At 48.8% G+C, this 13,626-nt stretch overlaps 1 protein-coding gene across 1 annotated transcript in view; it reads left to right on the top strand.

Annotated features, from left to right (window-relative positions):
• LOC133532608 (uncharacterized) overlaps positions 1 to 13,626 on the top strand; it is a 67,600-nt gene that overhangs the window by 44,705 nt on the left and 9,269 nt on the right. Inside the window, exons 3-9 of the mRNA XM_061871359.1 lie at positions 695 to 859; positions 937 to 1,050; positions 1,876 to 2,029; positions 5,296 to 5,441; positions 5,821 to 5,920; positions 7,119 to 7,216; positions 12,086 to 12,259. Coding sequence (XP_061727343.1) covers positions 695 to 859; positions 937 to 1,050; positions 1,876 to 2,029; positions 5,296 to 5,441; positions 5,821 to 5,920; positions 7,119 to 7,216; positions 12,086 to 12,259 — 951 coding nt within the window. The remainder of the gene's footprint in view (positions 1 to 694; positions 860 to 936; positions 1,051 to 1,875; positions 2,030 to 5,295; positions 5,442 to 5,820; positions 5,921 to 7,118; positions 7,217 to 12,085; positions 12,260 to 13,626) is intronic.

A 13,626-nucleotide genomic window follows, 5' to 3' on the forward strand; every position in this document is an offset into this window, starting at 1 on the left:
ACATGCTCCGTTCAGTCACCCCTCACTGCTGTTGGGCGAGGACAGCTGGCGGAGTACCTCGAGTCGTGCCGGCTCCACAACACGCCCACCATCGACTCTGTGCTGCTGCAGATACGGATAACATGCTCCCTTCAGTCACCCCTCACTGCTGTTGGGCGACGACAGCTGGCGGAGTACCTTAAGTCGTGCCGGCGCCACAACACGCCCGCCATCGACTCTGTGCTGCTGCAGATACGGGTAACATGCTCCCTTCAGTCACCCCTCACTGCTGTTGGGCGACGACAGCTGGCGGAGTACCTTGAGTCGTGTCGGCGCCAGAACACGCCCGCCATCGACTCTGTGTTACTGCAGATACGGGTAACATGCTTCCTTAAGCTGATTCGTAACTGCTATGCGATTGAACTGAAGCGTAGTAATGGGCATGTCCACTTCTTGCTGTCTACGGGAGAACCTCTATCATAGGCTCATTTCTTTGGACATCTGTTCGAACCAGCTTTTAGGAATTATAAGTTTTCTTGGTCGTGCTAAACTTCCGGTAACCTCTCAAGATTCTTAAAAAAATTTTTAGTAGTTTGAGTGAACTCATCAGTTTTTTGAAAACTTTCCGCAACTTGCTCACCTGTAGGGTCACCCTACGAGTCTAAATTTGCAGAATTTGAATACCTCTTTATTGACGAATATTATATGTCCTCAGGAACTACCGGAAGGCGTGATAGGCGGAGGCATGCGCGCGCCGCGCCTCACGCTCTCCTGCTGTTCTCTTCTCGGCTCCGCTCCGTGCGACGCTCTAGAAGCAGTGCTACATCGCGCGCAGTTCCGCCGTCTAGAGCTAGAGTGTGATATAGATGACGAGGGCGCGGTGAGTGTACAGTTCTGAACTTATTCGAACTCTGATTTGCAAGTGTTATATGTATTGAATGATGTTTGTATTTCCAGGAGGCGTTGTTTGACATGATTGAATACTATGAGAGTGCCACGACGGTGGCCATCACCGGGCCGCGGCATTTCGGCATCCGGGGATGGCAGGCAGCTTCTAGAATGATCAAGAAGGTATGTGTATAATTCTAGTCTCCATCACGGATCAGAAATCTTGGTTCGAATTCTGACGGAATGCAGGCGGGTTCTAGAAGGTATGTTGCTTACTTCTACTGACTGCGAATCCTGACAGGGTCGCCATGTGGGCACGTCCAGGAGGCACTGTTTTAATTTGACTGCTGATCATAAGTGAAGGTGCGAATCCTGGCAGGGTCACCAAGGACCCGAAACTTCACAAGATCAAGATCGGTAGCTAGCTTTGACGTGGCTTTAGCATCTTTTTAGCTATCAAAAAGAAAGAATTCTTATGTATTTATCTACTATGTTATGCTTCGGCTACACAGGCTTTAACTAATAAATATTGGTGGTTTATGCATAGAATAATTATCCTTAAAGAGTACTTTTTGTTCTTTATATCCTACTTCCCTAGTTTCCCTAGGGTGTAGTGCGATAGGACCGCCTGTTGCTACCTTTATCTACATTGTAAATCTGCTTTGGAATTATTTTATGTTTTGGTATAGTAAAGAATATTTACTTGACTTACTTTAATTTGTTGACGACCGGTCTGGCCTAGTGGGTAGTGACCCTGCCTATGAAGCCGATGGCCCCGGGTTCAAATGCTGGTAAGGGCATTTATTTGTGTGATGAGCATGAATGTTTGTTCATGAGTTATGGGTGTTTTCTATGTATTTAATTATTTGTATATTATATAAATCGTTGTCTGAGTACCCACAACACAAGCCTTCTTGGCTTACCGTGGGACTTAATAGATTTGTGTAAGAATGTCCCTATAATAATTATATTTAATTGAATATTTATATTTGATTTGTCTGATTTCAGAGCGCAGAGTTATCCGAACTAGAAGTGTCAGACGGACCGGTAGAAGCGACACACGCGCCGGTCCTGGCGCGCGCACTGCGGCCGGCCGCGTGCAGGCTCCGCTCCCTCTGCCTGCAGCGCGCGGCGCTGGCCGGCGAGCCGCTCCTGTGCCTCGGTGAGTGTCCCACAAGTGTCGCAGTAGACACGCAGTAGGTGTCCCACAAGTGTCGCAGTAGACACACGGCCGGTCCTGGCGCGCGCACTGCGGCCGGCCGCGTGCAGGCTCCGCTCCCTCTGCCTGCAGCGCGCGGCGCTGGCCGGCGAGCCGCTCCTGTGCCTCGGTGAGTGTCCCACAAGTGTCGCAGTAGACACGCAGTAGGTGTCCCACAAGTGTCGCAGTAGACACACGGCCGGTCCTGGCGCGCGCACTGCGGCCGGCCGCGTGCAGGCTCCGCTCCCTCTGCCTGCAGCGCGCGGCGCTGGCCGGCGAGCCGCTCCTGTGCCTCGGTGAGTGTCCCACAAGTGTCGCAGTAGACACACGGCCGGTCCTGGCGCGCGCACTGCGGCCGGCCGCGTGCAGGCTCCGCTCCCTCTGCCTGCAGCGCGCGGCGCTGGCCGGCGAGCCGCTCCTGTGCCTCGGTGAGTGTCCCACAAGTGTCGCAGTAGACACGCAGTAGGTGTCCCACAAGTGTCGCAGTAGACACACGGCCGGTCCTGGCGCGCGCACTGCGGCCGGCCGCGTGCAGGCTCCGCTCCCTCTGCCTGCAGCGCGCGGCGCTGGCCGGCGAGCCGCTCCTGTGCCTCGGTGAGTGTCCCACAAGTGTCGCAGTAGACACGCAGTAGGTGTCCCACAAGTGTCGCAGTAGACACACGGCCGGTCCTGGCGCGCGCACTGCGGCCGGCCGCGTGCAGGCTCCGCTCCCTCTGCCTGCAGCGCGCGGCGCTGGCCGGCGAGCCGCTCCTGTGCCTCGGTGAGTGTCCCACAAGTGTCGCAGTAGACACGCAGTAGGTGTCCCACAAGTGTCGCAGTAGACACACGGCCGGTCCTGGCGCGCGCACTGCGGCCGGCCGCGTGCAGGCTCCGCTCCCTCTGCCTGCAGCGCGCGGCGCTGGCCGGCGAGCCGCTCCTGTGCCTCGGTGAGTGTCCCACAAGTGTCGCAGTAGACACGCAGTAGGTGTCCCACAAGTGTCGCAGTAGACACACGGCCGGTCCTGGCGCGCGCACTGCGGCCGGCCGCGTGCAGGCTCCGCTCCCTCTGCCTGCAGCGCGCGGCGCTGGCCGGCGAGCCGCTCCTGTGCCTCGGTGAGTGTCCCACAAGTGTCGCAGTAGACACACGGCCGGTCCTGGCGCGCGCACTGCGGCCGGCCGCGTGCAGGCTCCGCTCCCTCTGCCTGCAGCGCGCGGCGCTGGCCGGCGAGCCGCTCCTGTGCCTCGGTGAGTGTCCCACAAGTGTCGCAGTAGACACGCAGTAGGTGTCCCACAAGTGTCGCAGTAGACACACGGCCGGTCCTGGCGCGCGCACTGCGGCCGGCCGCGTGCAGGCTCCGCTCCCTCTGCCTGCAGCGCGCGGCGCTGGCCGGCGAGCCGCTCCTGTGCCTCGGTGAGTGTCCCACAAGTGTCGCAGTAGACACGCAGTAGGTGTCCCACAAGTGTCGCAGTAGACACACGGCCGGTCCTGGCGCGCGCACTGCGGCCGGCCGCGTGCAGGCTCCGCTCCCTCTGCCTGCAGCGCGCGGCGCTGGCCGGCGAGCCGCTCCTGTGCCTCGGTGAGTGTCCCACAAGTGTCGCAGTAGACACGCAGTAGGTGTCCCACAAGTGTCGCAGTAGACACACGGCCGGTCCTGGCGCGCGCACTGCGGCCGGCCGCGTGCAGGCTCCGCTCCCTCTGCCTGCAGCGCGCGGCGCTGGCCGGCGAGCCGCTCCTGTGCCTCGGTGAGTGTCCCACAAGTGTCGCAGTAGACACACGGCCGGTCCTGGCGCGCGCACTGCGGCCGGCCGCGTGCAGGCTCCGCTCCCTCTGCCTGCAGCGCGCGGCGCTGGCCGGCGAGCCGCTCCTGTGCCTCGGTGAGTGTCCCACAAGTGTCGCAGTAGACACGCAGTAGGTGTCCCACAAGTGTCGCAGTAGACACACGGCCGGTCCTGGCGCGCGCACTGCGGCCGGCCGCGTGCAGGCTCCGCTCCCTCTGCCTGCAGCGCGCGGCGCTGGCCGGCGAGCCGCTCCTGTGCCTCGGTGAGTGTCCCACAAGTGTCGCAGTAGACACACGCGCCGGTCCTGGCGCGCGCACTGCGGCCGGCCGCGTGCAGGCTCCGCTCCCTCTGCCTGCAGCGCGCGGCGCTGGCCGGCGAGCCGCTCCTGTGCCTCGGTGAGTGTCCCACAAGTGTCGCAGTAGACACGCAGTAGGTGTCCCACAAGTGTCGCAGTAGACACACGGCCGGTCCTGGCGCGCGCACTGCGGCCGGCCGCGTGCAGGCTCCGCTCCCTCTGCCTGCAGCGCGCGGCGCTGGCCGGCGAGCCGCTCCTGTGCCTCGGTGAGTGTCCCACAAGTGTCGCAGTAGACACGCAGTAGGTGTCCCACAAGTGTCGCAGTAGACACACGGTGAATGTCCCATACGGGTAGTAAGTAGGGATAAGGGCTGACTAGTAAGTATAAAAAAGCGGCCAAGTGCGAGTCGGACTCGCCCATGAAGGGTTCCGTACCATTTATGACGTATTAAAAAAACTACTTACTAGCTCTCGTTCAAACCAATTTTCGGTGGAAGTTTGCATAGAAGTATATATCATATATTTTTTTTAGATTTTTCATTCTGTTATTTTAGAAGTTACAGGGGGGGGGGGGGGGACACACACACACACACATTTTACCACTTTGGAAGTGTCTCTCGCGCAAACTATTCAGTTTAGAAAAAAATGATATTAGAAAACTCAATATCATTTTTGAAGACCTATACCCCACACGTATGGGTTTGAAATGAAAAAAGATTTTTTGAGTTTCAGTTCTAAGTATGGGGAACCCCCAAAATTTATTGTTTTTGGTGATCTAAGTGTATACCTGAACTGAGTTATCCTGTATACCTGTACCTGTAATTGGTTTTATAATTATACTGTATTTTTTGATATAATATAGCGCTTAGCGCTGTTGGTTTTCTAAGTATGAAAATAAAATAAGCAAATACTAAATTCTTCTATCTTATAATAATATTAATAAAAAACAATTATTCCGAACAGAATTTTTTTTAATTATGGTATGTTCCTGTTCCCAGTTCGGTGTGCCGTAAGGCACTAGGCCTCCTTCAACTGTCTCCATCGGTAATATATCTATTTTTTATATCCCAACTTACTACCTAATCGTACTTTTTTAATTGCAATTGTACTGTCATCTTGGTATCCTAAATATAAAATCTAGGTGTAACATCCTTCTTAACTGTGTATTATATTTCAGTAATAGCGCTGAAATGCAACCGGTCCGTCCGGGAGCTCCGGCTGTGCGACAACCGGCTGACGGGCGCCGACGCCGCGCAGATAGCCGCGCTGCTCAAGATCAATACCCGGATACAGCTCCTCGACCTGTCCAACAACCAGATACAGGTGATTATACCGAGCGAGATGGGGTCTCACTGTCAACTAAGGCGTTTTCAAGTTTGTAAGTTTCACGGTTCAAATCTTCAGTCTATAACTCTTTAAACCCCATGCATGGATATGACAGCTGTCACTGTGCCCAGGCTATGTGCATAATATTAGTTTATATAAGGCTACACTATCCTCCTGAATATCAATTTCAGAGGCCCTTCTAAAGCCCTTTTTATATAATGTTAAATAATTTAATTTAATGTTAAAAAAGTATTTTAATTGTGTATCGTGTACTCTTTGTGTCTATGATCCTTGTTGGTCGAACGGTTCATGGCGATAGGGCTTGTGCACAAATCACGCGAGGTTTTTTCGGCTAATGTTTATATGATTGGTACAGGACGCGGGCGTGGGCCACATAGCGGACGCGCTGGTGGAGCAGGCCACGCAGTCGCCGCCCTCCGCCAACAGCTCGCCCATGTCGCCGCACACGTGTCCGCGTGAGTACTCAACTACTCGTCATGGGCCACCTAGCGGACGCGCTGGTGGAACAGGCCCTCTGGTACCAACTGGTACCTTTACTGACGACCAATTACACGATGTCTTCTGGTGTGATAGAAGCCAGCTTTCACACATTTTTTAAAACATATACTGAAATTTAGTTTTCTTTATAGGAGGAGGTAGGTCATTCCTGCATTTAGATGCTGCAAAACGAAAATTGTATTGCAATCAACTCGACTATAATACAGCGCGCAATTTGACAACGCCAAAATCTGCCGTCTCATACATTTTGGTGAATCACACGTTAATGTTTTCTATGGAACGGCTGATTTTTTATCGCGATTTCGGGTTGGCCCATAGTAAACGTTGTTCAGTATAACCCACATATTAACCCCTCAGCGTATGAGTAAACATAACAATTTCACCCAGTATTTATGGACAGCAGATATATTTATTTATTTAAACTTTATTGCACAAATTTACAAAAAAAAAGAGTACAATGTAAATATAGTGTTTCGCTATTATTTTTGTCCCATCCAATTAACAGTGTACTGTAGAAGACAGCTATATTTTTTAAATGTGCGATAGGTAAATGGACAGAAAATGGTACATTAACCAAGCGCAGTAGTGTTTGGCACCATAAAACTTGGACCTTGCATTAAAAAAAAAAGATAGGTATGGGGGGGTGATTTGTCGATAAAATTGATCGTACTACACGTGGTTAACGGCTTGTGTACAAACATATTTAGATAGAAGGCCACCCGCCCCAACCATGTCCAGGTCCTTAAATGGACCCGGGTATGTCCTTAAACTACGTCCAAAAGAGAGGTATGGGCAATGTGAATGTCATCTCGCCTTGTGTGGTAGGGCACAGTACAGCAGATGTCATTCCAGATCTAGAGCAGAGCCCAACTGGGGAAGTACCTCCACCTTACAGAAAACCGCAGCCAAATAACACTTGACCCTACTCATAGTGTTGTGTTCCTGCCGGTGAGTAAGGTTGCCAGAGCTCAACGAGGGGGGTGGGGTTAGGGTCGGCAACGCGCATGTAACTCCTCTGGAGTTGCAGGTGTACATAGGCTACGGAGACGAGACTGCTTACCATCAGGCAGGCCGTATGCTTGTTTGCCACCGACGTAGGATAAAAAAAAAAAAAAAAGGTGGCCGGGTCGCACAGTGACGTGTGTGTGGTTGCAGTGGCGGGCGGCGGGCACGAGGCGCGCGGGCTGGCCTTCCTGGTGCTGTGGAACAACCAGCTCACCAGGCACGCCGCGCACCACCTCGCCAGGATGGTGGTATGTAACAACTCACTATTGTGACAAAAATAGACATAGACATAGACATAGAAAATTTTTATTCAACATCACATGAAATGGCAGAGTTAACAGACAGTGACATTTAATACAAATAAGCCTTAAATTCAGACTTAAAAACTAAGAAATTGAGTTGTAATCTTGGCCTCCGAAACGAGAGCGTAATAATGTATGTGGTATGTAATATTGTAGTTGAATTGGGTACTTGACACATGTTGCATGTTATAACAAAATTTTGATTAATGGATAGAAAATGAGCCATCTATTATAAAATGGAATTTAAAAAGACATATTCAGATTATAAAAAAATACAAGGCTCCAAAGTCCAAAAAAAAATTGTTTTAACTTGCAAAATGTAAAAAGATAATGGTACCATTCGATTCCTTAAATTTTTATGTTTTTTTTTTTATAAATTGTATGACAACTATATTCATAAACGCAATATTTCAGGGTCAAAATAGCAATTATCTTGATTTTCCTTACATTTAGGACAGACTAATGTAATGTGACGTCACATATTATTATCATTTTGCTAGAGGCGTTTCAATCATCGAGTGCAAGCGTCAGACTTTAACTCTCATTTCTGACCTTTGTGTTGCTTAAATGCCATGAGTCCTAAGTAATACGCGCAGGTAATACATCTGGTATTGCAGGCGTCCATAGGCTACGGTGACTGCTTACATCAGACGGGCCGTATGCTTGTTTGCTGCCGCCATGGTATAAAAAAATGTCCTATATAGACATTTGATCCTCAGGAAAATCAAGATCTAGTTACATTATTTACAAAAAAAAACAAGTGGACAATAATAAATTTCTCGCATTTAAATAATTTATTGACATGTGAATCTAAATTAAATAATTATTATTATATAACTGACAGTGTACGATTAATACCAATAAAAATGATATCTATTTACGACCGGTCTGGCCTAGTGGGTAGTGACCCTGCCTACGAAACTGATGGTCCCGGGTGATGAGCATGGATATTTGTTCCTGAGTCATGAGTGTTTTCTATGTATTTAAGTATTTATAAATATTTATATATTATATATATATCGTTGTCTAAGTACCCTCAACACAAGCCTTATTGAGCTTACTGTGGGACTTAGTCAATTTGTGTAATAAAGTCCTATAATATTTATAATATTTATTTATTTATTTACGCACTGCTAAAATATGGACGCTAACCACGAACAATTTCGTATATTGAACCACCATCTCCTATCTCTAATCCACCCGTATAATTATATAACTTTCCCGTCCGCACACTGGCATTGACCGCCGACACATGGGTGGGACAGCAATATAAACGCGCATGAAATATAAATGGGAACAGATGAGACGAAATTCTTCGTGCTTGGCTTCTTTACTTCACAGATATTTATTTTAAGAAGATAGTGGACCGCTTTTCAATACAAAAGTTATTTGTCTCTGTAGATATTATGTTGTTTTGTTTTAATTTTTGTACAATAAAGAGTTTTACTACTACTAATCTACTACTACATTAAATTTATTTTGATTCAATTGTGCTTAATATCGGTATCCGAGGACTCTACTTTTTCATATAAATCTTAAGAGGAATTCCTAGCTGCGATTTTTCCATACAAACGCTCTCGACTGATTCCTCCCTGGATTTTCAACCTAGAGCAGTGATTTTTTCAAATAAGATCAATATCATCAATATCTGTGCCGCTATGTTTTGCTTTTTTGGATTATTTTATTTTAAAGAAAGATACAGCGCCTCGAAAATCGCAAAAACGGCTCAATTGAATTGGCTGTAAAAAAAGGCATAGTATACAAATATGACAAAAAATATCCAAAAAATCAAAACATAGCGGCATAGATTATTTCTTCCTCTTGCAGTTTCCAAAATTTCATAAAGATTGATTGCGTTTTGGAGGAGGAAACAGTCGAGAGCGAAACCTCGATTTTTGAGTTTTTTGCGTGTGAATTTTAGTCCGAGCTGCAGTTGTCCTTATCGCACGAATTAGAGGCGGAGACAGTTTCTAAATATACGTACACAGAAGGAATAGTGATGGGCATAACATGTTAATGGTTAAAATGAGAAAAAATACACCAACAACCAACAGTCTGCCAACAGTCGATCGCCGTAATATAACCAAAATACCACGTAGTTCTAAGAAAAGGGTGCATGCCATGTGTTTTCACACTCTTTAATGTAACAACTATTATGTACCATAGTTTCGTAATAAATATTTATATTCTATCCTATTCTAAAATGTACCCGTAATGGCCTGTCACTTCAACCGTTTTTTTGTATTTTTTTACATTGCAGGTCATGTAGTGCTTATGTTTAGTTATGTTTACTATTAAAGGCCTGTAAACAAAGCTAAGTAGGATAATAAGTACAACCTGCTTATTTTGATTAAAACATCATAAATACCCATTAACAATTTGATTGTCTTGCATTGCTCACACTTGTACGTCACAAGTAAACCACTAGATAGCAAATTTACATTACGGCTAGCCGATATCAAAATAAGGGCCATTTTGAAATGCGGCGGTTCAACGATTAAGGTATGTTGGGGTAATACCGGATGTGGGTGAAGAACGTAGCAAATTCATTTCTCCCTAATTTGGCTTTCAATTACGCTACTTGGCAGTTTATTGTAGAACCGTACACAGTTGCCCTTAAAAGAGTTTTTGATCTTTTGCAGCCGTGTGGTTGGCACTGCTAGTTTGTCCTTGTTTCTGGTATTGATGTTATGTATGTCACAATTTCTTTGAACTTTTCTCTATATTTATGGACATATACAATATTATCATAAATGTATTGGGAGTATACAGTCAATATATTAATCTCCTTGAACTTATTTCTAAGCGAATCTCTAGCACTCATTTTATATATTGAACGTATGGCGCGCTTTTCAGTACAAAAATGGCGTTAACATCAGCAGCACTACCCCAAAGCAAGATACCGTATGACATGATACTATGAAAGTAGACAAAGTATACCAGTCTAGCTGTCTTTTCATCTGTTAAGTGACGTATTTTACATACCTGGGGTACGCCCATCGAAACCAGTGACCCAGGAGATCGTTCTCCATTCACGTCCACTCTTTGGATTCTCCCATTTAAATAAGATTCCAACAAATTCAGCGCTCTTCCTCTAACTCCATAAAAATAAAGTTTCTTAAGGAGTGTTTCGTCACAAGAAATCAAACAAAAAACTAACATGTATACCGCCGAAGTAGACCTAATATTATGTAGTACGAAAGTACCTACATATACGGATGCATATGTAGATGTTAACGCACACATATATAGTTAGTTTCGGATACAAAATAGAGATAGCACTTCGAAATTAGTTTCCTTAAAATGCTTAAGAGGGCTCTCTTTTCCTATATATTTTATTCTATTACTTTACTCTTTGCATACGATCCTTACATTTTATCCAAAAAAAAGATTGTATATCAACTATATATATAATTGCAATATTTTACCGTCAAAATCGCAATTGTTAACACATTATTTACTTATTAAATTGCCTTATGATATAAGTATCAAAGTTTGAGAGCCACAATTTTACCAAATTTTTATTTATCAGTGTTAAGATCGGATACAAAAATACGAAAAATAGAACATTCAATGACAACTTTTAAATTTGTATTGTTGGCTGCAATTTATATACGTAGGAGAAGGCTAAACACCGGACCTATTCTTTGTGATACCTTATTCTCTTTCCATTTAAACCAACTTTTATTCACCATCCGATGTTATCCCTTGATGGCAAAACACTCGTTACCCTAAAAAAAGTATGTTTCATCTTTACACGTGTACAAAACTAAAACCTTTATATATTGAAGATTACCAAAATTCAGGCTGAATCTACGGTTATTATTTAACGATTTGCTCCGTACTTCAAGAATCTGACAAGATCTAGAAAAAAAAAAATCACGAGTTCTCTCAATTGGTCCCAAAATTGTCCGGCATTATCCCAACCTACCTTACCCAGATTGTCATTGCGATACGTTCTTCAATAAGACGGCACAAGTTTAGCCCCATCGTACTACTACTACTATTTAGATTGTAGGTTAACCATACCTACTTACAAAATTTCACAACACACCATGATCACACCCAACTTATTGTCACGGATAGGTACGACGACCGAAGCAAGGACATCATTCTTTTTTGTAGTCTTTATCTGAATAAATTAATAGATACAGTATAATATAATAAATAAATAATCAATATAAATAAATATTATAAGACATTATTACTCAAATTGACAAGTACCACAGTAAGCTCAATAAGGCTTGTGTTGAGGGTACTTAGACAACGATATATATAATATATAAATATTTATAAATACTTAAATACACAGAAAACACCCCTGACTCGGGAACAAATATCCATGCTCATCACACGAATATATGCCCTTATACCAGGATTTGAATCTGGGACCATCAGCTTCGTAGGCAGGATCACTACCCACTAGGCCAAACTGGTCGTCAAAATAATAATTAAAAACAATATTATGTGATAACATCAAAAACAACTTATGTCGGGCAGCGCAGGATGAATTCCGGCCGGCGAGCCGGGGCGCGCAATGAGCGGGCGCTCGCGTCTCGCATCTGTGTGCGCGCACTCACACTTAGATAGCTCCCGCTCCCGCCCACCGCAGCGCGACAGAAACATAGCTTCAAAAATTCGAGATTTGAAAAGTTGCTCAGCTAGGAATTGCTCTTAAGTCGAATCGTAAAAAATGGCCGCCATCTAGAATAAGTTTAGTTTTAGGCCGATCGTTTTTAATATAGAGAAGTGTTCACGTGACGTTCTTTCTTGTTAACAATGTAGTAACATGAATGAGGTGTATTTGTTGTACAGCGAGCGTCCAAGTCGCTGTGCGTGCTGAACGTGGGCCGCAACGCCATCGGCAGCGCCGGCGTGCGCGTGGTCGGCGCCGGCGCGCTGCTGTCCCTAGGCCTCCAGGGCGCCAGGATACTGTCCGACGCGGCGCCGCTGCTGCAGCAGGCGCTGCTGCAGGACACGCACCTGCAGGTACTGTAGTACTGAACGTGGGCCGCAACGCCATCGGCAGCGCCGGCGTGCGCGTGGTCGGCGCCGGCGCGCTGCTGTCCCTAGGCCTCCAGGGCGCCAGGATACTGTCCGACGCGGCGCCGCTGCTGCAGCAGGCGCTGCTGCAGGACACGCACCTGCAGGTACTGTAGTACTGAACGTGGGCCGCAACGCCATCGGCAGCGCCGGCGTGCGCGTGGTCGGCGCCGGCGCGCTGCTGTCCCTAGGCCTCCAGGGCGCCAGGATACTGTCCGACGCGGCGCCGCTGCTGCAGCAGGCGCTGCTGCAGGACACGCACCTGCAGGTACTGTAGTACTGAACGTGGGCCGCAACGCCATCGGCAGCGCCGGCGTGCGCGTGGTCGGCGCCGGCGCGCTGCTGTCCCTAGGCCTCCAGGGCGCCAGGATACTGTCCGACGCGGCGCCGCTGCTGCAGCAGGCGCTGCTGCAGGACACGCACCTGCAGGTACTGTAGTACTGAACGTGGGCCGCAACGCCATCGGCAGCGCCGGCGTGCGCGTGGTCGGCGCCGGCGCGCTGCTGTCCCTAGGCCTCCAGGGCGCCAGGATACTGTCCGACGCGGCGCCGCTGCTGCAGCAGGCGCTGCTGCAGGACACGCACCTGCAGGTACTGTAGTACTGAACGTGGGCCGCAACGCCATCGGCAGCGCCGGCGTGCGCGTGGTCGGCGCCGGCGCGCTGCTGTCCCTAGGCCTCCAGGGCGCCAGGATACTGTCCGACGCGGCGCCGCTGCTGCAGCAGGCGCTGCTGCAGGACACGCACCTGCAGGTACTGTAGTACTGAACGTGGGCCGCAACGCCATCGGCAGCGCCGGCGTGCGCGTGGTCGGCGCCGGCGCGCTGCTGTCCCTAGGCCTCCAGGGCGCCAGGATACTGTCCGACGCGGCGCCGCTGCTGCAGCAGGCGCTGCTGCAGGACACGCACCTGCAGGTACTGTAGTACTGAACGTGGGCCGCAACGCCATCGGCAGCGCCGGCGTGCGCGTGGTCGGCGCCGGCGCGCTGCTGTCCCTAGGCCTCCAGGGCGCCAGGATACTGTCCGACGCGGCGCCGCTGCTGCAGCAGGCGCTGCTGCAGGACACGCACCTGCAGGTACTGTAGTACTGAACGTGGGCCGCAACGCCATCGGCAGCGCCGGCGTGCGCGTGGTCGGCGCCGGCGCGCTGCTGTCCCTAGGCCTCCAGGGCGCCAGGATACTGTCCGACGCGGCGCCGCTGCTGCAGCAGGCGCTGCTGCAGGACACGCACCTGCAGGTACACTACACAACCTTTCAGTGTCGACCCTTTAAAGATCTGCTCAAGTGGTCACTCCTTTCTTGAAGAACCCCATTCT

This window comes from Cydia pomonella, chromosome 27 (genome assembly GCF_033807575.1).
Source record: "Cydia pomonella isolate Wapato2018A chromosome 27, ilCydPomo1, whole genome shotgun sequence".
NCBI classification, from domain to species: Eukaryota; Metazoa; Arthropoda; class Insecta; order Lepidoptera; family Tortricidae; genus Cydia; species Cydia pomonella.